Source organism: Grammomys surdaster, unplaced genomic scaffold (genome assembly GCF_004785775.1).
Source record: "Grammomys surdaster isolate TR1022 unplaced genomic scaffold, NIH_TR_1.0 126158, whole genome shotgun sequence".
Classification (NCBI taxonomy): Eukaryota; Metazoa; Chordata; class Mammalia; order Rodentia; family Muridae; genus Grammomys; species Grammomys surdaster.
In genome coordinates, this window is record NW_021620966.1 from 1,799,273 (window position 1) to 1,824,392 (window position 25,120).

General features: G+C 46.5%; 1 protein-coding gene, 1 long non-coding RNA gene and 1 other non-coding gene across 4 annotated transcripts; 2 read left to right on the forward strand and 1 right to left on the reverse strand.

Annotated features, from left to right (window-relative positions):
* Positions 1-1,522: 1,522 nt before the first annotated feature.
* Positions 1,523-7,264, reverse strand: LOC114612310 (glutathione S-transferase Mu 1). Its single transcript, XM_028757266.1, has 8 exons — positions 7,036-7,264; positions 6,655-6,730; positions 6,191-6,255; positions 5,834-5,915; positions 5,641-5,741; positions 4,385-4,480; positions 4,192-4,302; positions 1,523-2,042 (listed from the first exon to the last, which is right to left on the reverse strand). Exons 1-8 carry the CDS (start codon positions 7,069-7,071, stop codon positions 1,953-1,955), a joined length of 657 nt encoding a protein of 218 aa, XP_028613099.1. The 5' UTR covers positions 7,072-7,264; the 3' UTR covers positions 1,523-1,952.
* LOC114612316 lies at positions 2,911-12,801 on the forward strand. 2 transcript variants are annotated; one of them, XR_003709985.1, is made up of 5 exons: positions 2,911-3,164; positions 4,121-7,580; positions 8,969-9,031; positions 9,586-9,673; positions 12,304-12,801. It is a non-coding gene; the product is annotated as an uncharacterized LOC114612316 (long non-coding RNA). The 2 variants fall into 2 exon arrangements; XR_003709986.1 differs by lacking the exon at positions 12,304-12,801 and having other exon boundaries at positions 9,586-9,711.
* Positions 12,802-20,937: 8,136 nt separating this feature from the next.
* Positions 20,938-21,069, forward strand: LOC114612464. The gene has a single exon (XR_003710024.1). It is a non-coding gene; the product is annotated as a small nucleolar RNA SNORA71 (small nucleolar RNA).
* Positions 21,070-25,120: the final 4,051 nt, after the last annotated feature.

A 25,120-nucleotide genomic window follows, 5' to 3' on the forward strand; every position in this document is an offset into this window, starting at 1 on the left:
AGGAAAAAGCCTTAAATTAATGCACTTCCTGTAGAATTATGCATTGAATGTCTGAACAAACTTACTCATTGATCAGTTCTTGCTATGTGTAGTGGTGAGAGTTTTCCAAGAGACAGAATCAACAGAAGATATTGTCTCTATATTATAGAAACAATTTATTTGGATATTATGTGGGTATGTATATGGTATTTGTCATGTGATTGGCCTGTAATTTGTCACCCAAGACCTGTCTACTGCAAGAGGAAAAGCCAGAGAGCCATGGATGTATTCAGTCCAGACCTGACTAGTCAGGAGACACTGGGACAGTCCCAGATCATGATAGAGAGAAAGATAGTAGATGACCAGGCCAGGGAGCAACAGACATCTGGACATTACAGAAAGAATTCACTCGTCTTCTGGTTTGTTTTTTATTTTATCTTGTGTATGTGAATGATTTTTAATTTTTTTTAATTTTCTGCATATGATATTTTCCCTGCATGTATGTCTATGCACCACATGCATGCAGTACACACAGAGGCCAGAGGAGAGAGAGGCAGGGCCCCTAAGTAGAGACAGAAAGCACTGTTAGCAATCATGTGGGTACTGGAACTAAACACTGGTCTTCTAGATGTACAGCCAGTGCTCCAAATCTCCAAGCCATCTCTTCAGCCCCCAAACTGGAGTTGACTAAAGCAGACTCATCCATAACCAGTTCTCCAAGAACTGAACAAATTTCACAGTATTAAACAGCTTCCCTGAAAGGGGGATGCATGGACATTAGAGAAGACACAAACAATAGCTAACTGAGTGATGTAATATTCAATTCAGTTTTCCCAGGTAGAAAAGAATTAACCAAGAATGGAGGGCCGTCCCCATGCCAGTAGAGATCCAAAGCAAAAGAGACTCAGTAGAGACAATAGCCTAGAGACCTAATAGTGACACAGCCATGGCGATGTGCGAGGTGGAGAGACCTTCCAGGGCCCCTCCTGGGCATTCCCACCAGCCTCATCGTCTCTTACGGAGACACAGCTCTTCACAGTTCCAAGTCCCAGTTTACTTCAGTGAATGAAATTCCCAGCATGCCACAGTGAATGAGATTCCCAGCATGCCACAGTGAAGGAGATTCCCAGCCAGCACACTTTATCCTCTCACATGCTGTCAATCAGTGGTCCTCAACCTTCCTCATTCTGTGACCCTTTAATACAGTTCCTCATGATGTGGTGATCCCCCAATCATAAGATTATTTTCATTGCTACTTCACAACTGTAATTTTGCCACTGCTATAAATCATAATATGCATGATACCTGATATGTGACACCCCTCAAAAGGATCATGACCCATAGGTTGAGAAATACTGCTTTAAAGAGCTTTATCCCTGCTGTGAGGGTCTCAGACTAGAACCAAGATATGTCAAAGCTCTTCTGGTTCCATTAGACATTTCAGAGCCCAGCCCTACAGGCTCAGAGCTCAGACTGTTTGGAAGCAGCTGTGATGCTTGGCAAGGCCAAAGAGCAAAAGAGAAAGACACAACACACACACGGCAAGTGTGTTTCAGACTTTATTGTGGATGAGACAGACCTGGGGCGGCTCCTCCACCAGGAACAGGCTGCATGAGTATTGACCTTCGGGGTAATTCTAGGGAGGGCTGGCACTAAGATAGCGTTGACCTTCAGGGTAATTCTAGGGAGCCTGAGTTCAGGACAGACCTCAAATCGCAGAAAAGGGCTGTGAGGTTGGGTCAGAGCATCAGTGAAGAAGAGGCCATGATGAAAGAAAGTGGGGTGAACGGAGGCTGTATGGGCTTGACTGGGGTGAGGGAGAGGAGTTGGGGCTGACAAAGCTGCAGAGGGGAGCGGGAAGGAGAGAGAACCAGGAGCCACAGTGCAGAAGGGCAGGGTGCTGTCCCTACCCAGGGCCTGCAGGATCCGCAGTGTGGACAGGTCCTCCCTGTGAGTTCCAGCATGGCAGGGGCCTACTTGTTACACCAGTGGGCCATCTTTGAAAATATAGGTGTTGAGATGTAGCGGTCACTCTTCATGTAGGCAGAGATCTTCTTCAGGCCCTGCAAATTGGGAAGGACACAGCAGGAGCTCAGGTCTGCAGCCCACTCAGGGGAGCAGCCCCAGGTCAGGAACAGCCTTTGTCCTGGACTCATGCTGGAGCACAGAGCAGCCTGCTTAGCTCCCAGCCCAGGCAAGAGAATGTTTCCATTCCTCATATCAAAGGGGAGACTGGATCCTGCATAAGCTGTTCTACACTCACTAAAAATTACAATACAGGTTTGGAAAAAACCTACCCATCAGTCTTGCAAGATGAGTTATCAGGAAGGAACCTGAAGTCCAGAGAGGCTGAGGAACTTCCTGCCTCACACAGCTAGTGAAACAGGGCTGGATTCATCCTGCTTGGGAGCAGCCTGCTGTGTGTTCTTGCTCTCTGGCTCCCCCCACACACACACATACTCACCCCACACTCACACATACCCACCCCCACACACACATTCCCACCCCTCACACACCCACACAATACTCCACACCCATACCCCCCACCCCATACTCCAACACTCCCACCCCCCTACAACCCCCCCACACACACCCCCACTGCTTCTCTACTCCCTCTTCAGCCCTCCCAAGGAGACCCTCACTGTCTCTCTGCATGGACATGACCCTGTTTCTGGGGACGCTCTCTCGAGCTTGTATTTACACACAGAGGAGGAATCTAACAGGACAAAGGAACCAAAACTTGACTGTGTGTTCTTAGGAAGACAGCCAAGCACCCAGTGACTCAGCAAATCATGCAAGAAAGGGAACAACAAGAGAACAGGCCAGGGAGAAAAGCTGAACAGGATTCTAATGAGTTTCCTGAGAGAGGAGTTAATTATCTACCTTCTGCTCAGTACAATCTCACTGTACTCTGTCTGTCCTCATCTCCACCCCTAATACAGGGACCACTCCATGTGACTGTAGGTTGTGCAGTAAGCCATCCACTAAGCAGGAGAATACACAGACAATTCCAGAGGGTGCTCAGAGATCCACCACAGACAACACACACAAGCTAAGCTAAGGCACTGAGCTGTTTCTCCATCCACCCACCCCACAGTGGTGCCAACTCTTGCAGTTTCCCAGGATACCCAACCTGAACCAGAACCAGAGCTGAACAAGCTGAGAAAGGCCGGGGGTTTCAGCAGGTGAGTGCTTGTCTGGTAAACACAAGACCCTCAGTTTAGCCCTCAGCTCTGGGGAGAGAGGGATAGAGCAAGGAGGAAGGGAGGAAGAAGAGACAGAGACAGAATTAGCAGAGAAAGTGTATCCCTTGATGGAGAATGGGAACGGTCAACAGACTGCAGTTTGAAAACCCTTGGATCAATGCATCTAATTCCTAGATGTCTGAACGACCAAAGTCTGATGGAGGTGAGGTCCAGGCTGGGCTCAACAGCCCTGGGGAATATCACAAGCATCTTACAGTCTGGCTTTCCACAGCTCTCTGCTGACTCTGTCCCAAGATGGCAGCATTTTGCATACCCTCTGGGGCCCAACATGAACCTCATATAGAGGAGAATACCAGAGAATAATAGTAAAGAAAAAAAAATTTGACCCCCATTTCACAGACAGCCCTGTGACATGAAAGAGGAGAAGAATGTAAGGGAAGAAACAATGCCCTGGCACATTCTCAGGCTAAATGTCCCCCAACAGGGAAGGCACTCACAAGTCTACTCAGTGAGGTACCACCTTCAGCCCTGGGCTTTCAGTGCTCTACAGATCAGGTCTGGAGCCCTGGGCTCTTGGTACTCTGCAGATCAGGTCTGAACTTTCTTCCATCTGGGTATGTCACATTAGTCCTGCCTGCCTCACTCTCCTAATGCTCTGCCTGGCCAGGGATCCTAAACAGAAAAATGAGGTTGTGCAAGGGTCTGAAGCCTTTTCTTTTGACTCAAAGCAGGGACAGTCATTGAATGCTGTCCTGGAACCTGGTAGAGCTGCAAGTGCAGAGACCTTGAATACCTGAGTACCCACCATAGTATCAGGCTCCTTATCTGACCAATGGGACTCGGAATCACATGAATCTTTCGGAATTTTGAAGGGATAAATATTGCACAATACAGTTCTTTACAGAAAGCTCAGAAAATCCTGGTTATTTTCCTAGTCTTGGGACTAGAAAGCATCATGGACCTGAGAAAGAAGACAACCCAAGAGGAAGCATGATCAGAGCATTACCTCGACGCGGGCCAGGAAGTCCTTCAGGTTTGGGAAGGCGTCCAGGCACTTGGGCTCAAACATACGATACTGGTCAAGAATGTCATAAGCAAGGAAATCCACATAGGTGACCTGCAGGAAGCCCAGGGTGAGTGCACTGGAATTTGACACCTGGGAAGAATGGCAACTCCTCCTCCCCACCCTTCTCCTTTACCTTGTCCCCTGCAAACCATGGCCGTTTGCCCAGGAACTCAGAGTAGAGCTTCATTTTCTCAGGGATAGCCTTCAAAAACTCTGGCTTCTGCTTCTCCTGAGGCAGAGAACAGCTGTCACCACCTTTAGTCATAGGCTCCCTGGCAGAGAGGGCTTTGCAAAGGAAGAGCCACCTTCCCAAGAATGGGCCAGGTCCATGTCCAGGATTCCATTGAACACATCACTATTTTACTGGTGACAGAACTCATGTCAGAGGTGACGGACAGCCTGCAGAAATTCCACACTGTCCCTGAACTCTGTCACCACTGAAGTCCAAACCAGATGCTGTGAGTCACACCTAGTACCTCCTGACTATCTTGCATGTTTTGGCCCCAGAGATCCAACGGAACCACAGAAACAAAGGGCACAAAAGACACCGGGAGAAGACAGTTACACTGGATGGATGGGGAAGCATGAGAACAGATCAGATAATTGAAGGGTGTGCTTCGGTTTTGATCAGTGACTAATACTGAAAGGAAAAGGCATCAAAGTTCCTCTGTCTGAACCTGAGCTGCCTACTAGGAAGATGTCCTGGTTTTCTACTGTTACCTAAGACAATTCTTTCCCTACGGGGAAAGAACTGGATAGATGTGTGAGGCCAGTGTAGACATAACTTATTTTCATCATCAAGGAGTATACTGGTACTTGTTGGTGCGGGGGAGTGGGGAAGGGGTGCAATGTTGATGCCAAGTATCTTTCTCAATCACTGCCCACCTTATTTTTGAGATAGGGTCTCTCACTAAATCTAGAGCTCAAAGGCTGACTGGCCTTATTGCTCAGCAAAACCCAAGAAACCCTTCTGTTATAAGAGCAGGCTGCAACACTAGGGTGTTTTTATAGGATGCTAAGGATTCATACTGAAGCTTTAATGCTATGTAGCAGGCTCTTTCAACCAATAAAGCAACTCCACATCCTCTAATTTCATCCTGGAAGCTTTTGGTATAAAGACTGGGTAAGGCGGCCCATTGGAAGAGGTCAATCTAGCAGAGATCTACAACTGTACTGAGTAACTGAGTCCACCGGCAGAATCTCAAGACTAAGACTAGCAGGGATAGGTTCACAGTGTTGATGTGATAGGTCGTCAGGGTGATAAGGGTAAGATCAGAAAGCGTGGAGAATTAGTAACAGGGCTCATGACCGAAGGAGGATACTACAGATCAGAAAGCAAGACTTTCACTCCTGCTTCTAACCCTGTCTGCCCCACCTCCGGCCACTCACAAAGTCAGGGTTGTAACAGAGCATGATGAGCTGCATGCGGGTGTCCATGACCTGGTTCTCCACAATGTCTGCACGGATCCTCTCCTCCTCTGTCTCTCCGCCTGCAGCACACACAGCACGCCTCAGCATCCCAACCCAGCCAAGCCGAGGAGCGTCTCCACCACTCTCCCCCCCTGCGGCCAGCCCCACTCACACAGGTGGTTTTTCCGAGCAATGTAGCGCAGGATGGCATTGCTCTGGGTGATCTTGTGTGAGCCATCAATTAAGTAGGGCAGCTGGATAGACAAGCAGGGACAGTCAGATGGGTTATGGGGTACCTGAAACCTTTCCCTGGGTGAGGACAGACATGGGGCCCGGCACTCAGTGTGCCTCTGTGTTCATGCTGCCCACTGAATGGGAGAGCTGGGACACAGCCCATCACAGAAACACTGTGCAGCCAGCAGAGATGGCGCAGGTGAGCAGAAACATCGATCTCAAGTTCCCTCAGCCAGGCCAGGAGATGAGGTGAGGACACCAGGCCTTCTCCAAACCTCCCCTTCCCTGCACCTACATTGGGAAAGTCCAGGCCCAGCTTGAATTTCTCGTTCAGCCACTGGCTTCTGTCATAGTCTGGAGCTGTGGTGGACAAGAGGATGTGAAAAGGAATCACGCCATGTCCCACCCTATTACAGATATTCGACCAGTAGCAAGAAGCCCTAAGTCAGGGAATCAGCAATCTGTTACAGCGAGTCACTTTCCAAGATGGAGAAGGGTCTGAATAACAACTGGTAATAAAGGGAACCTGGACCCAATAAGACCCCAATAATGAATCCTGTCTAATTATAAATACAAATGGACCAGGAACTCCATGCTCAGTGTTCTATATTGCAAAACCAAACTGCACCCTCAAAGAGGTTCCCAGAAGCAGCAGCCTCTCGCTTCAGCTAGAGACTAGCAAGGCTAAATAACAGGAAGTATAGGCATAGTTTGATAGGCAAGAGGGAAACAGGTGTCTAACCAGAAAGGTGTCATTACCATCGCCCATGGTGTATCTCTTTTCCTCATAGCTTGAGTCTGTGTATTCCAGGAGCAGACGAATCGGATGTGTCAGCTGGAAGAGAGGATACGAGACAGGGGTCAGAAATTGTGGGGACTTCATCTTTACCCGTTGAGACCTCCCACACTCTACAAACACAGCCACCCCGCACGGGCATGTGCACACCACATACATGTGCACGCCACACACATACGCGCACTCACACAACCACCCAAGTATGTAAGCTCCTTAGCGCAGAGAGCAGCAGGCAGAAGATTCTAGCGAGGCCACAGGAGTATTCACTGTTAGAAGGGCCCTTGCTGTTAAGAACTTTCTGCTTTACATCCCAGTCCCACCCTCCAAGTGGACCCCTCTCTCACTCCGCGGACGTTCCAGTATCCCAGTATCATAGGCATGGTGCTGGTGCTGTGGTCTTCTCAAACTGGCTTCAGCAGGATTGACCTGCGTGTTTCGAGTTATGATTTTATATAGACTATCAGAGAAACGTGGGCTAGACAAAACGGCGGGTCCCTCCCAAGTCTGCACCAATCCCAATTAGACACTCCCCTTCCCGGGTCTGTAACCAGAGCTGCAGACCCTAAAGCGGAAGGCAGAGGGCCACACCCTCTCCGGGAGAGGCGGGGTTAAGACTCTTAAGCAGCCTCTGCCCCGAGATTCTGTTTTGCACACCCTGAAAGCAAAATCTGCTCGCCTGCTCCCCAAACATTCTTTGCTACTGCCGCCATCGCCGCCTGCTGGATGCTCCCGAGACTAGCTAGCACTTTCCCTGGAGTCAGGCCAGGCAGCGAAAGAACATGGGTGGGTGTTCTCCCACCTTCCTTTCTTTTGCAGAGCTCGGTTTTCACACCCAGACTGTGGGAATCTGTCACTGGGGAGGCTCAACTCTCAGCTTAAAGACAAAAAGGTGAGCCCCCGACCTGAGAGTTTAATGTAGCACTTATCGTCAGAGAAAGGACTCTGCCAGTCTGACAGCTACTGGATTTTTGTGCACACAGCCTCAAGTTACAGGAACAGTCAGTGACATGAAAACAACCCCAGGGCAGAGTTAAGCAGATCTCTGTATTTTCCTTTAGGAGATTTGGGAACCCAGCCCTTCTGTTACCAGTTATTAAAAACTAATCAGTCTTTTGGCCATGTTTATTAATCTAAATTCAAGAACCAACCACAGAGGGACCATAAGTCTGAGGGAAGCCACAGCTGTGGACAGCAATCAGCTGACAGAACCCAGCAGAGCACAAGGGAGCAAAGAGCCTGCAGCTGGGGTGTGCCATAGCGAGGGAGAGTATGCGTCTCAAGCGACTTGCTTTCAACAACAGGATGCTGTACACATGGGATCCTGTAACACTTTGCACAGGACACAAGGAGTCCAAAGCTAGACCTTCAGCTGTCCACATCCCTGGATGCTGGACCTGACCCGGGCTCCTGACATGTGTTTATATATGACAGAGTGGCTCAAATCACCATTCAGGTTACCCTGGGATATATGTCCTGTACTATAACCTTCACAAGGACAATGTCCTACCAAGAACACTGTCCCACCTGCCTACTTACTCACCTGTCAGCAAGAGACTCTTTCATAACCAAGAGGCTTGTGGTTAATTGGCCTGAGGATGACATCACCTGGTTTACAGAAACTTACCAGATATAATGAAAAACAAGTGACGAGAGAGGAAACTAAAATGAGTTTACAAGTCAAAAGGCAAGGCTGTTGCTCTGCAGAAAGTACATTTTGGGATTAAGTCATCCTTTACTAGGACGATGGGATATGAAGCCAGCATATCACTTCACTCACATAGGAGGTGTGCAGTGAGGGTGCAGGGGACAAACAGGCCATCTTATCCTGGGACCTTAGAGAAGCCACGTGCTTTGCAGGTCTCGGTGAGGATGCAAGCAAAGAGACCATGTCTCTGGGGCTCACAGTGCCTGTGGCAAATGCCACCTTAGCATTTGGACATGTCCACCTGCCCACTTCAGGTTCTCTGAGTGTCTACGCTCAGAAAGTAACTGAGGCCTTAAGGACAATGTTCAGAGTTAAGCTTGCACACAGAGAGACCATGCTAATCATACATGCACGAAACTTCCTGGTTCCATGAGCTCCTATGGTTTGGATCTTTAATCATTTGCTCTTCTAAGGATCTCAGAAAAATGAAATTTCTATATGTAGCTGAAAACTGAGTTTTAAATGCGATGACCAACTAAAACAATAACTTTGACAGGCAGTAAAAGAACATTAAAACAGCTTTTAATTGTACCACAGTGTTCATCCAATATGTTTCTTCCTTTATTAAACAGTCAGTTCCTAGCAAGGAGACCCCATGGATAAGAAGGCCCTTCGTGTTGACTGTGAACTGACTGGTAAAGACCGCAAGTTTGGTGGGAACTACAGGGAGATCGTGTGCAAGTATGAATGAGGCACATCAGCATATTTTCATGCACTAAGGGAACTAGAGAAGGGGAGTGGAAGGAAGGAGAAGGAAGCCATGCTGTCCAGGACAAAGACTCAGAGGGCCTGGGAAGGGAGCCAGAGCCCTGGCGCCCTTCAGAGGACAGAATAACTCTGCAGACAGGGATAAGGGCTAGGACAGCAAGTCCTCAATGCAGGGTCCCCAGAGTCTAAGAGCATCATCCCTTTGAATGAGAGGGGTCTCTGAAAGGCATCAGGGGACAGTGGGGACTGGGGACATGGAAAAATCTGAAGCTAGGAGTCACAACAGTGCTGTCCTGGAGAATTTAATCCCAGTGTTGATCACTGATCCTCTGGATGTCTCTGTGCACTGTCACACGTTCACAGTGCAGCCAGCCCTAGTGTCTTAAAGGACAGTGTGCAGGAAAAATCTAAACGTGTTGGAGGAAAATTGGCTTTTAACCAGTAAAGTGACATCTGAGATGGATTCCATAATTCCTTCCAGGCCAACGGGTGATATTCAACATGGTCCATGCAAAAACACAAGATTCTACAAATAATGGCTTCTGAATGTTTAAAACTCTACAGGATAAGTAAGTGTCAACAAATAAACTAAGTGTTCTCTGCCTCATGGAGACTCTCTGGAAGTCTCTTACACGCTGACTGTTGATCAATGGTTCTCAAACTTCCTAACACTGTGGTCCTTTAATTCAGTTCCTCATTTCGTAGTGACTCTCACCCTCACTCCATAAAATTATTTCATTGCTACTTTATAACTGTAATTGAACTACTGTTATGAATGGTAATACAATTATCTGATTTGTGGGATATGTGCTATTTAACCCCAAAGGGGTTGCAACCCACAGGTTGAGAACCACTACTTAGATAAAGCCAGTATGGAGAAGGTACGTAATATTTTCTCATTTCTATAAGAAATAATGAAATGAATATGACCATGTACCAGACATGGCCAGCTCAAAACTGAGACAAAGAAACAAGAAAGGAAGGGATGGGGGAGGAAAAAAGAGGGAGGAAATGTTGGGATAGAGGGAAAAGAGAGGACAGATGGAGTTAAAAGAGAAAGAGACAAAGCTTTAGTTTAAACGTATTAAGGTTGTGAAGTGGCAGTAAAGCAGCCAAGTTTGTTGTAAAATAAAATCGTAGAAAACAAAAAAATTACACAAAGAAGAAAAATACTGAAACGTTCTTCAGTGTGCATAAGAATCCAGTAAACTTATACCATAAAACATTAGCAAAATTGACAGAGCAAAACTCCAACACCAACAACAAAAACGACAAAAGGAAATGACAGAAGGAAATTGCAGGGGCTGGAGAAGTGGCCCAAGTGGTAGAAAGCTTGCTGAACACGCATGAAGCCTGGCAGTCAATCCTGAGAACATCATAAACCAAGCATGGTGGTGTTCGCCTCTAATCTTGGCACGCAGAGGCTGGGGCTGGAACTGAAGGGCACTCAAGGTCATCTTCAGCTACACAGCAACTTTGAGTCCAGCCTGGGACAGAAGACTTTACTCAACATGGGAAGACTCCAAGTTAGTACAACATCAGGAGACAGAATAAAACAATTATAAATCTGAACAAATGATTTCAATATTGAGGATACATTTTTCCATAGATGCATATGAATGCTTTAACCGACTGCATCTAATGAATGCAACAAAATATGGATAAAAAAATTAAGAAATGAGTGATGTAATGACGCATACTAGTGATGTTTTTCCAGGCACTGGTTTCCAGAAACTGACTGTACAAAATTACAAACCTGCCTAAAACTTACGTTGCACCAGTTGTCAGGAACTACACGGATCAGGCGTGAATGATCACCTGGGAGGCAGCACAAGAGAGGATGATTGTACAGTACATTCTGAGCCTAAATCCCCACCTATGCATAACAGAGAAAGTGTACTGTAACTTGGTAAAAAATCATTCATCCAGAGCATAATAGAGTCACCCATGAGGAAGGGGGAGTCCGAAGGAAGGAGAAGGGAATGTGAACCAATGGAACAGCTGGAGCCCAAGGCAGGAACTAGACCCTCTACAGGGCGCTTTGAACACACCAGATATCACAGTGCAGACATGGACATACACTCAAGAATCCTTCCAAAGCTGTCTGACCATGTTCCCTGGTCAGGAGGGAACCTGAAGCACAGAAGGCTTAAGCAACTTCTTTCTTTCCACACAGCTAGTCAGTGGGACAGGGTCCCAGTCAGACTGGCTCTGTGGGTGGTGAGGTCCCTGGGCTCATGTCTCTCATTTCCTGTGAAGGACTCCATCCCTCTCTCTTCATATGCATAGACATGTTCCTGGTTCACAGGTAAGCTCTTTCTAGCCTGTGTTTGCACACAAGTCAAACCTCCAACAGGACAAAGGGGTCCAGCAGATCAGTGCAGAACAGAAGAGATCTTATCTGTGACCAAGCATGAGAAAGGCCTGGCCAGCAGGTCCAGGAAGGAAACCTCATCAGGGCTGCCATCAAGTCCCTGAGAGCAGAAAGTTCACTTGGGGAGCCGGAGGTCAGTCTCATTGAGCCGAAACTGACCTGCTCCCTAGTGGACCAGTCAGAACAACAGCTATGTCTATTCCAGTCTAGTTCAGGACAGCGAGTGGCAAATAGCTTCTAAAGAGTTCAAAGACGGGAGGGGGTTGGGGTGGGGGTGCGCTATTGAGATGTCTCAGCAGTTAAGAGCACTAACTGTTCTTCCAGAGGTTCTGACCGCATGGTGGCTCACAACCATCTGTAATGAGATCTGATGCCCTCTTATGGGGTGTCTACATAAAATAAATAAATAAATAAATAAATAAATAAATAAATAAATCCCTTTGGGCAGGAGTGAGCAGGGCTGGAGTGAGTGGGGCAGGAGTGAGAGGGCACAGACCTTGGCTCTCCCCTCCCTCTTCCATCCTTCTTCTCTCCCCACAGCCATGCCTGTTCTTGCACAATGAGAACTAGTTGCAAAATCAGTAACAAAGTAGGTTGTGTGGGAGTCGGAAAAAAAGTTAGTGGTCCATGGTTATCTGAGAGACTGCTCCCCAGCACCCAGTAGGTACCACATGCACTCAGAGTCTGAAATCTCCCTCTCCTCCCTCTCTCTGTCTCTGTCTCTCTGTCTCTCTGTCTCTCTGTCTCTCTGTCTCTCTGTGTGTGTGTGTTTGTGTGTGTGTGTGTGTGTGTGTGTGTGTATTGCTCTAACTCTCCTACCCTCAGTTTCAGGATGAGGACATCTCTACCTGTCCCACTGTACCTGACACCAGAGGATCATGGTGTGAAGATAAGAATCTGTCCCATTCCACGTGCTACAGCGGAATGTACGTGATAGTCAGATGTCTGTTACTTAGACAGAATAGGAGAGGAAGTCAGTCCAAATGAGGAAATATTTATTCTGCCTCACGGTTTCAGAACTTTCAGTCCATGATCTCTTGGCTCCATGATGGGGAAGAACACTTACTGCAAGGAGACAGTGCTGGAGAAAAGCTGCTCACCACACGGTGTGAGGAAGCCACGAGACGAAAGGGAAAGGCTATAATATACCCCTCAGCCATGCCCATTCCTAACTCCTACTTCCTCCTACTAGGGCCAACCCTTGGATTTCCACTACCTCTCAATAGCCTTTTATTAATCCACAACTACACCACAGCATTGGTGGTGGGTCATGGCCTCATGATCTAGTCACCTCTTAAAGGTCCACCTTTCAATACTGTTACACTGAGAACAATGCCTTCATTCAATACATAAACCTTTGAGGGACAGCTTAGAGTTTCTTTTCTTTTTTTAATTTTTATTTTAATTTTATGTGCATTGGTGTTTTGCCTGCATGTAGGACTGTGTGAAGGTGTCAGATCTTGGAATTACTGACAGCTGTGAAGCTGCCATGTGGGTGCTGGGAATTGAACCTCAGGCCCTCTGGAAGAGCAGAACCATCTCTCCAGGCCCCACCACTAGTCAGGGTTTCTATTGCTGTGATAAAATGTCCTGTCCAAAAGCAACTTGGGAAGGAAAGGGTTTATTTTGTCTTACAAGACTTCATCTCTGAAGGAAGTCAGGACAGAAACTCAAATGGCAGAAACCTAGAGGCAGAAACTCATGGAAGAGTACTACTTACTGACTTTCTCCCTGTGGCTCGCCGAGCCTGCTTTCCTATAGAACCCAGCACCATCATCCCACGGATAGCACCCACCCTCCAACAGTGGCCTAGACTCTCCCCAACTAATTAAGAAAATGCCCTACAGGTTTGCCTAAGAAACAATCTTAAAGAGGCATTTTCTCAATTGTGGCTTCCTCCTCTCTGATGACTAGCCTGTGCTAAATTGACATAAACCTAGCCAGAACAAGGACAATTCAAATCCACACTTTAACATGAAGAAGGAGATAGAAAGAAACTACCACACAAGATGATCAAGGTACAGTCCTTGAGAAAGGACAGTAGATACTTAGACCTAGCACCAACCACAGCCTGGAAGTCAGAGCTTCCCAGTGGGACTCTAACTGGATATGGTTCTCTGAAGATCATCTTGTGTCCATGAACATATATTAATCAATTTCCTTATCCTTGTGACAAAAACAGCTAACACAGACAACACATTTTTAAATGTGTCTCATGAGTTAATTTATCAATTAATCAATTAATCAATGCTTGTTTATTGGGAGGAGAAAGCACATGTACTATGAGAGCAACTTCCTGGAGTCAGTTCTCTCCAGTGAGTCCTGAGAATCACACTTGGGTTGTCAGCTTTGGCAGCAAGTGCCTGAACCCACTGAGCCATCTCACTGATCCCAAGAGATGATGTTTTTGGTTCACAGATTCAGAGAGTTTTCCATCAAGGCAGCAGAAACATCTCTCTTCCTTTCACCTTGTGCTTGGGATGCACTGGCCACACCCAATAATCAATAACATCTTTAATTTCCCAAGAAGGGGTTCCCAAGGAGATACTCTGGGTTCTCTTTCTCCTGAAGCCAAAAACAGCTGTCATCATCCTCATGCACAAGCTCCTTGGCAGAGAGGATGTCCTGGCAGGGCTGTGCAGGCCCCAGCTGGGCAGCATGAGCAGCCGTCTTTCTTAGCCCAGGGTTGGCTAACTTGGCCTCTGGAGTGCTAGAACTAATGACGTGCACCAGAAGCACCTCCACAGCCAGCGCTTTATTGTTGCTGCTCCATTCTAACTGCAGGGTTGAGGAGCTACAGTGAAGAGTGTATGGTCTGCAAAGCCTAAGTACTGGCCTGTCATGGGGACGTTAGCCAACCTCTGTTCTAAGTCCATGTCTTCGGTGTCGTTTGGTAATTTTATCCTCTCTACTCAACATTATCAGAGCGCCACTCCTGACTTTACTACATCCTTTCCAGCTTATCTTCTTTGTCTTTTAGTTAAAATTTAACAGACCTTGGCTGAAATAAAGTGAACTTACCAGTTTCACGAACATTTCACTTCTATGAATTTTTATCTTATGACTTTTTAGTTCCTCATTTATTTCAGCAGGCCTGCCTGTTCCTTGACTGCAGTAGGCAGCAGCAAGCAGGGGGCATGAAGACAACACCCATCAGGGCTCTCATCCTGATGTGCTTCCTGGCACATGTAGGTTGCAGGCACTGCCTGACAAAGGTCAGACACTATGATGCAGCCCCTGGCATAGGAACATGCTCAGTAGGTACTTCTGCAGTGTGTCCAAGTCCTTCATGGACAACTTGATGCAAAATGTCCACAGCATCTTTGACCGTACACTGTGGCACTGGAGCCCTGCACACCAGGCCTGCCCATACCTGATCATGCCTTTCCACAGGCAGCTGCAGCTTCTTAATGAGCCTGCTTAGCTGAGAGAGCCTCTGACTCAGACTCCAGCACCCCCAAGTAGACACATTGCTGTAATGTCTCTGGATAAGTTGTTTTTACCAGAGCTCTAAGCCCTACAGCTGGCTGTATGGTGTCTTAGTTAAGGTTTTACTGCTGTGAACAGACACCAGGACCAAAGCAACTCTTGTAAGGACAACATTTAATTGGGACTGGTTTACAGGTTCAGAGATCCGGTCCAGTATCATCAGGTGGGAGCATGACAGTGTCCAGGCAGGCATGGTGCAGGAGGAGCTGAGAGTTCTACATCTTCATTTGAAGGTTGCTTGCAGAATACTGACTTCCAGGCAGCTAGGATGAGGGTCTTATAGCCCACACCCACAGTGACACACCTACTCCAACAGGGCCACATCTTCTAATAGTGCCACTCCCTGGGCCAAGCATATACAAACCATCACATATGGACAGGCTAAAAAATTCTCTGAAGATAATTCATTCAGATTCCAAATTTCCTAGACACCAACCACATGCCAAGCCATTCACATCAAAGATGGAACAGTCCAAAGAAAGGGACCTCTTCTGTAAGAATCCCAAGTTGAGGACCAAAGGCCATGGACTAGGGACACCAAGGATCTTAAATGACTTACAGTCCGTACATCTCCATCACCCAGGCCCTGCTGTGAAGAACAAAACAGAGACCACCTAACCAAGTCAACACAGTCCTGGGAGTCACAGGCAATTAGACAAGACACAGACCAAACGTGGTTCAGACTTTACTGGGGATCAGACAGGACTTGGCTGCTCACTCCAAGGACCAGGGCAGCACATGTGTGGGTCTGGTTCTTCAGTGCATACTGGAGATTCTGGGATCAGATAATTTCCTCTAAGCAGAGGGCTGTCTGGATGCAGGACATAGACAAGGAATAGGAGGAAACTGATGAATAAATGGGGAGCCCAAGGAACCAGGGAACCAGGGAAATGGGAATCTAGGCTGAGGGAAGGGCTGGGAAGAAGAAATAGGGGAAGATAAGTGGAAAGCCCTGCTAGTGAATGACATTATGCCTTTTGCCATCTTCCCAGTTGAGCTATGCCCAGATAAGCTATGAATAAGTCAAAGTTCCAAGGCTGCCTGTACCCAAGAGGCCAGGCTTGGCTGGCCTTGGACTGTGGCCTCCCGCACTCTCCCACCACACTGTACAGCCAGAGCATACAGTACGGTACAGATTTCTCACACGGTCTCCAGGATGAGCAGCCTGGATCAAAAGCAATGGGGTGGGAACTAGCTGAGAAAGTACTTTCTCTCTCCAGATGCCTGTCACTCACATACCCCTGACCACAGCTTTTCTTTTTGTCTTAAGTCAGGGACAAAGAAGTGACTGTAGCGACTGTCATTTGCCACAGGAACCAACACCACAGAAGGATATATTCATTCTCACTATCCCTTGGGAGGATGTACTCATTCTCACTATCTGTTCAATAGCTTTTGCTAATTCTATCCACCCCATAGGTTGCTGTAATGACAAATGTCATTCAGTAGTTGTAAGACTTTATTGAACAATAGGCCCAGTCTTCTATAAATGCCAATTATTCTTCATTTTCATTCCAAGGAAGGCATTGTGGAAAGGGAGAAAGGAAGAAGACAATCCAAAAGGAGCGAAGATCCAGGAAAGACAACCTAAAATTGAACTATGAAATCCTTAAGGTCTGGGAATGCGTTCGGGCACAGTGCTGGCCAAAGACGTTACAAGTGCTGACATCCACATAGATAGGCACTCTGCAAGAAGGTGAGGGGATTGAGAACTGGTAGACCTAGAACAGCTACTCCTCAGCCTCATCTCCCTCCCTTTACCTTACCTCCTGAAAATCATGGGTGAACCCAAAGAACTCACAATAGAGCTTTATCTTCCCAGAGATACTCAGGGATGCCCTCTTAAATCCTCTAGTTTTCATTTCTCCTGAAACACAATGTCCATATCCTCAGACATGATGCATCTCAGAGTGGTGTCCAGGCATTAAGTTAGAGCACCACCATGATTAGACTGCTCTTAGGAAACAGCCCAACAGGATATAGCTCTGTCCCCTGGTCTCTACCACCATTGCCAAAAAAACCACTGTGCATGAGACAGCTGTGAGCACCTGGCTCTGAACTCTGACCTCACATGAGGCAGAAGCAAACAACTGAAATTGTCCAGGAAACAGGCAGTGTTCTACCTACTGGTGCGGTGAGGACTTCAGTACAGGTTCCAAAGAGATGAGGTGAATTTGAGAGGACAAAAGGAAACAAGGGGAGGATCAAAGGCCTTTGGTTGACTGAGTTGTCTATTAGGAACATCTGCTTATCTCTGTGGATGTTAAGGACACAGCTCTGGGAAGCCATTTGGAAGGAGAATGTTCCCTACCCCCAGTGTCTTCTTCTCATAGTGTGAGTGTGCATGCTACAGGCATGGCAAGCCTCCAGGGCAACAGAAAGACATGGCTCAGGACAGAACCAGCCATTAGAACTGGAGGGATCGAGCTCTGTCTGTCCTATTAGAGACTGAAGTACTGCTGTAGAAAGTCTGGACTGGATCTTAGGATGATGACTGGAAGTTTTCATTTGGCAAACTGAGCTTTGAGTTACTCTGTCAGCAATTTCAAACACTGTACCATGTGGAGCACTGAGTGGCTCTGGTGGCAAACTGGACTAGAGCAGATGCAAGGGCAAGAGTACAGGGCCAGCTCCAACTCAGAGTTGGTGGAACTCACAAAGTCAGGGCTGTAGCAGACCATGGCCAACTACATGCGGGTGTCCATAGTCTGGTTCTCCAAAATGTCCACACGAATGTTCTCCTCCTCTGTCTCTCCACCTGCAGCACACACAGCACAGACTCACCCTCAGCATCCTGCTCCACCAAACCAAGAGGAATGGCTTCTGTCCCCCTCACTGCAGTCAGCCCCACTCACACAGGTTGTGCTTGTGGCCAAGGTAGCGCAGGATGGCGTTGCTCTGGGTGACCTTGTGTGAGCCATCAATTAAGTAGGGCAGCTGGATGGACAAGCAGGGACAGTCAGATGGGTTATGGGGTCTCAGCATCCCTTCCCTTCCCTGGGTGAGGACAGACATGGGGCCTGACACTCAGTGTGCCTGCCATGGGAATCCCTCCATGAGCACCGTGTGCACTGAATGGGAGAGCTGGGACACAGCCCATCACAGAAACACTGCAGTCAGCAGGGATGGAGCAGGTGAGCAGAAACACTGATCCTCAACCCTTCAGCCAATTGAGAAGATGAGCTGAGAACTCCGTCTTCCCTAAATCTCCCCTCCTCTGGACCTATGTTGAGAACCCCAGATCCAGCTTGAATTTTCAACTCAGCCACTGGCTTCGGTCATAGTCAGAAGCTGTGGTGACCAAGATGATGTAGAGGTCACCCTGTGTTCACTCCCCTTTGTCGAGGACCCTCCCAAGAGATCAAGGACAAGAATTCCTGAAACAATAAACCTGCAGCCTCACACACTGTTTCCCATTCGAAGGCCCAAGGATGAAGCTCACGCCATTCCTGTGGTAGGACTATGGACCCTACCTCACTAAGGCTTATACACATTTGGGTACCCTCCAACATGGAATGTGGCCCAATTACAACAGAAAGGAACTCAGCCCTTCATTTCCATTGCCCTGTCCTGGAAGACCAACCTCAACAAGGTTTCTGGAAAGACACATTGTAGTTCCAGCAGGAGGAGGTTTACACAGCCCAAGAGCAGGGGATAGGCATGGTCTGTTGGACATTGATGGTTAGAAATTCAATGAAAGTCTGACAAATATGGTGTAATCACCATTGCATGAGATGTGTCATCTCTTTTCCTTGTGACTTGGATCTGTGGATGGAGCAGGAGGATGGCGTGAACCACTCATGACGACAACCTTGGCAGGGTGATTTCCTTGCTGCCTGACGGGTCTTCACCTTACTATTAACAACCAGCCCTTTACACATGCACACATCACACACACATTACACAAACACATTATACTCTTGTGTTTGAATTCCTGATAGGCAAAGCTTTCCAGGAACTTCTGAACTAAATCCATATTTTAAAATATATTCCTAGGTATTCCCCATGCCTGTGAAATCCCTCACTCATCCCACATATGTTCCAGGATCCCAGTGTCATGGGCTTGATATGAGTCTCCAGTAGGTGGACCGGGGCCTTTGTTTGTTCAGCCTTCTTATAGAGCACTGGGCAGAAGGGAGGCAGAACCTGGCTGCAGTCTCCAATCGGGCCACTATCCTACCTTTTTCCAACTCCAGATATTCCACTAGCAGAGAGAAGAAAAGTTCTGTCCAGTATCATTGTGGTTTGTCCCAGAAACAGGTCAGGGCACTCAGAAGTCAAAGGAAGGGTTGGGTTGGCCAGCTGCCCACACTGGGCTTCCTGGTTGGCTATGTCCACAGGGAAATGGCAGTTTAGTTGTAGACATTCTTGATGGTCAAAGTGGGACACTGTTATTATCTTCCTGGCATTGCTCCTTCTTCATTATTAACTCCCTGCCTTGGCTCTGGGTGACTCCTGGTGGCTGAGCCAGGACAAAACTGCATATCTCAAACCTGAGAGATTAGTGTCCCTGTGGTCTATAGCCTTTCAAAGACAGCAGATGGCATGCAGGATTCTGCTAAACTGGGCAAGTCAGAGCCACATACAGGTACAACCAGTGGATGCATTAAAGATATTCAGGATCACTAGGCACTGGGAAGATGTAAAGCAAACCACAGAGAGTGAGATACACCTTCCCCAGAAAGAATTCCCATTCTCACATAGAACAAAGGTATCAGAGGCTGGTGAGAGTGTGGGCAGGAGAGACCACTGGACATTGCTGATAAGAGTGTAAACTGTCACAACTGTTAGGGAAAACAACCTGGTGTTCCCTGAAAAGTCAAAACTAGAGCTACCATGTGATCCAGCATCCACAGGAAGTGAAATTAGAGTGACAGGAGAATGCACTTTACCATAGCCAAGAAATGGATGCCATCTAAGAGTTCATCGACTGATAAGCAGATAAGGAAATGTGGTACCTGTGCACTGTAGAATACTATTTAGCCATAAAGAAGGAAAATCTCCAACCCAGAATGCTAGGAGAACTGGATAGTCACATGCAAAAGACAGAAAAAAGATCCCCGACTCTCATCCTGTACGACAATAAATTCCAAACGAACCAAAGGCCTTAATGGAAGAGTTCCATGGCTCCCAAATAAAAGAGCAAGAGTGGGCAAGTGCAAGGACATCCAAAAGAAAGTTCTTCACAGTGAGGGAAACTCTCAGGAGAGGGAGAAGACTCCTGCAGAGTGGGAGGAAGTCTCAGCCAGCTGCTCATCAGACTAGGGTTAATATCCAAAATAAGAAAAGAATACAAAAGCTCAGCCAACTACGACAGCACATGCTGCAATCCCAATACCGGGAGGGAGGCAAAGCCATGAGGCAAAGCCTGGGCTATACAGCGGAACTTTGTTAAAAGAAAAAAGAAAAGATAAAAACCATAACAACAAAATAACAAACAAATGAAGAATGAGAAAATGTTCTGAAAGAATTTGCTGCAGATAAGCAGCAGATGTGTTTTTTTCAGATGTTTGACATTTTTAGTCATCAAGGGAAAGTAAATGAAAGCTACACTGAGATTCCCTCTCTGTCAGAATGCCATTTAAGAATAAAATAACAAAGGCCGTCAAGGGTGTGGAGGGAACAATAGTTCTATACTGTTAGTAACTGCATACATTAGCACTGCTCTATAAAAAAATGTTCCTCAGAAAACAAAACAGACAACAACAAAAAAAAGTCTGCCATGCCATCCTGCTTCGTCACGCATGACCATGTTTACTGCAACTAGCTAGAGTAGCCAAGTTCTGGGACCAGCCTAGGTGCACTGCAACAAATGTGTCGCTAAATAAGGTACCATGGAGTATTAACCATAAAGGATGAAGCTGGCATTGCCTAAAGGTACGTGGAATTGGGGAGCATCTCATTAAGTGAAATAAGCCAGGCACAGATGACAAATGTTGCATGCTTTCTCTCATGTAAGGAAACAGATATCCCTATGTTGGAAAGTGATTGTGGGTTTCCCATACCCTAGACATGGACACTGCAGGGAGAGGATGCTGAAAGCCATTCCCCATGTTTGGAAGGTCCGCTCCTGTCCTTACCAGATCCTGGTGCTTCTGAGCACATCTTCCTTCTCACAGCCTGTGGGTCTCTGGCTGCTGACACCAGGCTCGCTCGCTGAGTGCTGTTTTCCATAAGGGGCAGTGTCCTCAGGAGATTAGGAAGGGAAGTAGAAGCAGGCTCTGCCTGGTTTTGCAAATATCCAGTGAGCCTCAGTTTCATCCTCCTGTGGAACAGCCTTTCCTGCCTTCCCTAGCTGCCAAGAAGAAAGGCTTCCAGAAGCCAGTGTGTTGATGGCTCCCTCTTCCCTGCTCCTTGCCTTCCAGGTGTTTGTGGACATCAGAGGGCTTGGGAGTGGACAACAGGGCCACCACACGAAGTGGAACTGGAGACACTGCCTACTCAGAACATCATGAAACAACTTTTTATACAGCTTAGAAACTGGCTCAAGCAGCACTCCTCAGTCACCTCAGAGGGTTATGTCCTGTCCCTGTGTTGAGCTTTTCTATTGAATTTGTTGCTAGCTTTTCTGCTACCTTCCCTACAACTGTGCAATAAACCGTATAGATTCTTTTTTAAAAAGAAAGGACTACCAGAAAGCAGAGAGCGACAATTAGGGACTGGGAAGGGTGCTGAGGAAGGAATGGGAGGCTATGGGAGGGAGGCAGTAAGCTGTAAGGAAAGCACACATGATCAAAGTACAATATATGCATGTGTTAAAATGCCACAGTTAAATCTACTAATTCATATAATTAATAAGTATAACGAAAACTTTCCTAAAGAGTAAAATCTTGAAATCTTGCAATAAGCGTGGATACAAATAGAGATCACTAAGCTAAACGGCACATGCCAGGCACAGAGAGAAAAGTCCTCCCCAACTTCAGTTAGAGCTAAGGTAGTTCATCTCAGACTAGGTGAGACTCCAGCCAGCCAGGACACTGCATGCCTACAATCCCAGCATGAAGAGGCAGAGGGAGGAGGATCATACTGACAGGGTATCATGGTCACACACAAGATTGTGCCTCAGAGGAGAAAGAGAGAGGATGGGGAGGTCGGGAGAAGAAGAGGAAGAAGAGCAGGGAGGTGGTCCTGTGGGAATGGGGGTCACAGAAGCTGAGGAGAGAAGGTGTTCACTGGGTCCTAAGTCGCAGTTATGAGGAAGACATTCTAATGTGCTGTAGACAATGGCAATGTGTGTATCTATCTTAATAGTCAGAAGAAAGGACTTCCAGTGTTTCCTCTGCAAAGAAGTGATACATGTTTACGGTGATATATCTAGCTATGTTTGGTCTGGTTTCAACATCATAATATTTAAGTGTATCAAAACCATCACATGGTATCCTGTGCATACGTATGATTTTTATGATTTTTGTGTATGTTAAAAATAAACATATGAATCTGTGTTTAAAGGGGAGAAATGGCTTATTGTTTAAGAGCACGTGACTGGAATGTGCACCCCAGCATCCACATCTAGTAGCCAACAACTGCCTGAATGGCAGTTCCAGAGGATCTCACGCCATCTTCTGGCTTCTGTAAATACCTGCAGTCACATAGCCATACACGCAAGCACATAACCATAACTTACAAATTAAGTCATTTTTAAATGAAAAATAAGCAAGGGAATATGTTCTCCACATGATAAAGAATACACTCATATTGCTAAGTTAAAGTTTCATCAAACAAGAGCCATAATAGTTGTCTGAGTTGTATTCTTTTTTGCTTATTATTATTATTATTATTTTTACTTTTTTAAAGTGGGGATCTCCATTCAGTATACCATTGGTGTGTACAGGAAACAATTTGCAGCTCTTGACACATTTTACAAAGCTCAGAGACTTTCTGAATGGTCACCTCTGAGGAGTTCTGCGGCATGTAGATGGAGAACATCATAATATTTAAGTGTATCAAAACCATCACATGGTATCCTGTGCATACGTATGATTTTTGTGATTTTTGTGTATGTTAAAAATAAACATATGAATCTGTGTTTAAAGGGGAGAGATGGCTTATTGTTTAAGAGCACGTGACTGGAATGTGCACCCCAGCATCCACATCTAGTAGCCAACAACTGCCATGAATGAAGAATGGAGAAGCCATGAATGTCCCACAATGCACAGCAGAGCCCCACAGCAAAGAACAACTCAATCCAAATGCAGTCACAACCAGGTGAGGGGACCCTACCTCGTCTGTGAACCATGAATGACTCAGAATCCACAGTTGGAGAAACTCAGCCTTAGAAATGCTGGTGGGTAAGAGGTAGAGCAGAGCAGCTGCTGGCCTGGAAACAGACGTTGGAGGGGGAGGGGGGGAGCTAGCATCAGCAATCTTGCCCAGGGAAGCCCTGGGAGCATCTGGCTGCACATTCACAGTGAGCAGACTTTCTCTATCTCTAAAGAATAAACATTTATTTATTTATTTATTTATTTATTTATTTATTTATTTATTTATTCTTTCTTCCTTTCTTTCTTTCTTTTTAAATTTTATGTACAGTGGTGTTTTACCTCCATGTATATCTATGTGAAGATGTCAGATCTCTTGAAACTGGAGTTACAGACAGTTGTGAACTGCCATGTGGGTGCTGGAAATTGAACCCAGATCTTCTAGGAGAGCAGCCAGTGCTTATGACTGCTGAGCCATCTCTCCAGCCCCATAATAAACATTTCTTTTACAACTCCTAGAAATCCTAGGCTGGAGAGATGGCTCAGCAGTTAAGAGCACTTGCTGCTCTTGCAGAGGACCTGGGTTTAGTTCCCAGCACCCAAGATGGCACCTTGTAACCAGCCATAATTCCAGTTCCAAAAGATCTGATGCCCACTCTGGCCTCTGTGGGTTTCTGCACTCATGTGGGGCACATAGTACCCAAAACATACATATACATAGAATAAAAATAAATAAACCTTGAAAATAAAAAGAAAGAAAATAATCATATGCCACACGAGGAAGGACAAGAATTAAATATAAAAGCATATAATGGCTACCATGAGCCAAGGACAGCAACGATGGGGTCACCATAGCAGTAACTCCTTTCCAATGCCTGCCCGGCCTTGCAAGCCTCCCAGATAGTCTCTTACCAAAGAATTGGGCAAAATGAACAAACTAATTCCCCTTTGGACTCCCTCAAAATCACTGATAATGAACTGAGAGACTTACTAGAACAGAAAAAGATATCTTACCTCTAAACCTTCATCCAATCTGTTCCAAATAGAAAGGCACCACACACACACACACACACACACACACACACACCCGCATGGAAGTGCTGCAGCGTTTTATGCTTTATTTCTTTGTAGACTTATTCTTTCATTGTTGTAATTATCTTTTGTGTTTGTTTGCTATGTATAATCAAGTTTCTCCACACAAACAGAGTAAATAGATATCAATAGATTAGATATGAATAACTCATGATTTGGACGTGGGTGAAAAGGTCGCAGCGTAGGGGAGTTTCGTGATCTCTGCTGCAGTTCAAAGCATGGGAATCAGTGTGGTGTAAGTCCTTCAAGTTGAAGGGACAGATGGGTGGAGGGCTAGGATGTAAAGTTCTGTCGAGTTTTAGAGTAGAGGATTTATAATCCACCAGAGGAGAAGATGAACTGTCCGGGTAAAACAAGGGAGACAATTCACCCTTCTGGGTTAGAATTGTCCAGACTCAGTGAGTAGCTGGTGACCCCTCCTAAAGGTGAGCGCTACCTCCTCTACTCAATCAAATGCTAACTAAGCTTTTCTGGAAATGAGGACGGATGAGGTCTTGGAATGTATGTGACATTTGCATATGATTAACTCTCACTTTCTGTGATAAGTAACCTAGACCAGCACAGTTACTGCGTCCCTAAGGAAACAGAGGTGTTGACTGCTTCCGGGGCCTTTCAACTTTCTCCAGGAAATGACTCAGCAATGGATAGGAGATGAACGAGGAGTTTTAATCAGGGAGATTCCCAGATATTAATTCCTCAGGCAAAAACATGTATGAACAATAATCTGCAAAGTGGCCAGGCAAACATTGCAAAGCATTATGAAATGAGAGCCAGCTAGGTGTGGTGGCACACACCTTTAGCCCAGCAGTCAGGTGGCAGGGCTGGGGATGGGGGAAAGAGGGATGGGAGAGTTGGGGGTGGGG

What these genes read in the sequence shown, in the direction of transcription:
- LOC114612310 (XM_028757266.1), bottom strand. Translation starts at nt 7,071, where the DNA reads ATGCCTATGATACTGGGATACTGGAACGTCCGCGGA. An exon ending in GAGATACACCATGGGCGATG is followed by an intron (nt 6,256 to 6,654) that starts GTAATGACACCT and finishes TGTCCACCACAG; the next exon opens with CTCCAGACTATGACAGAAGC. An exon ending in TGCTCGGAAAAACCACCTGT is followed by an intron (nt 5,742 to 5,833) that starts GTGAGTGGGGCT and finishes TGTGTGCTGCAG; the next exon opens with GCGGAGAGACAGAGGAGGAG.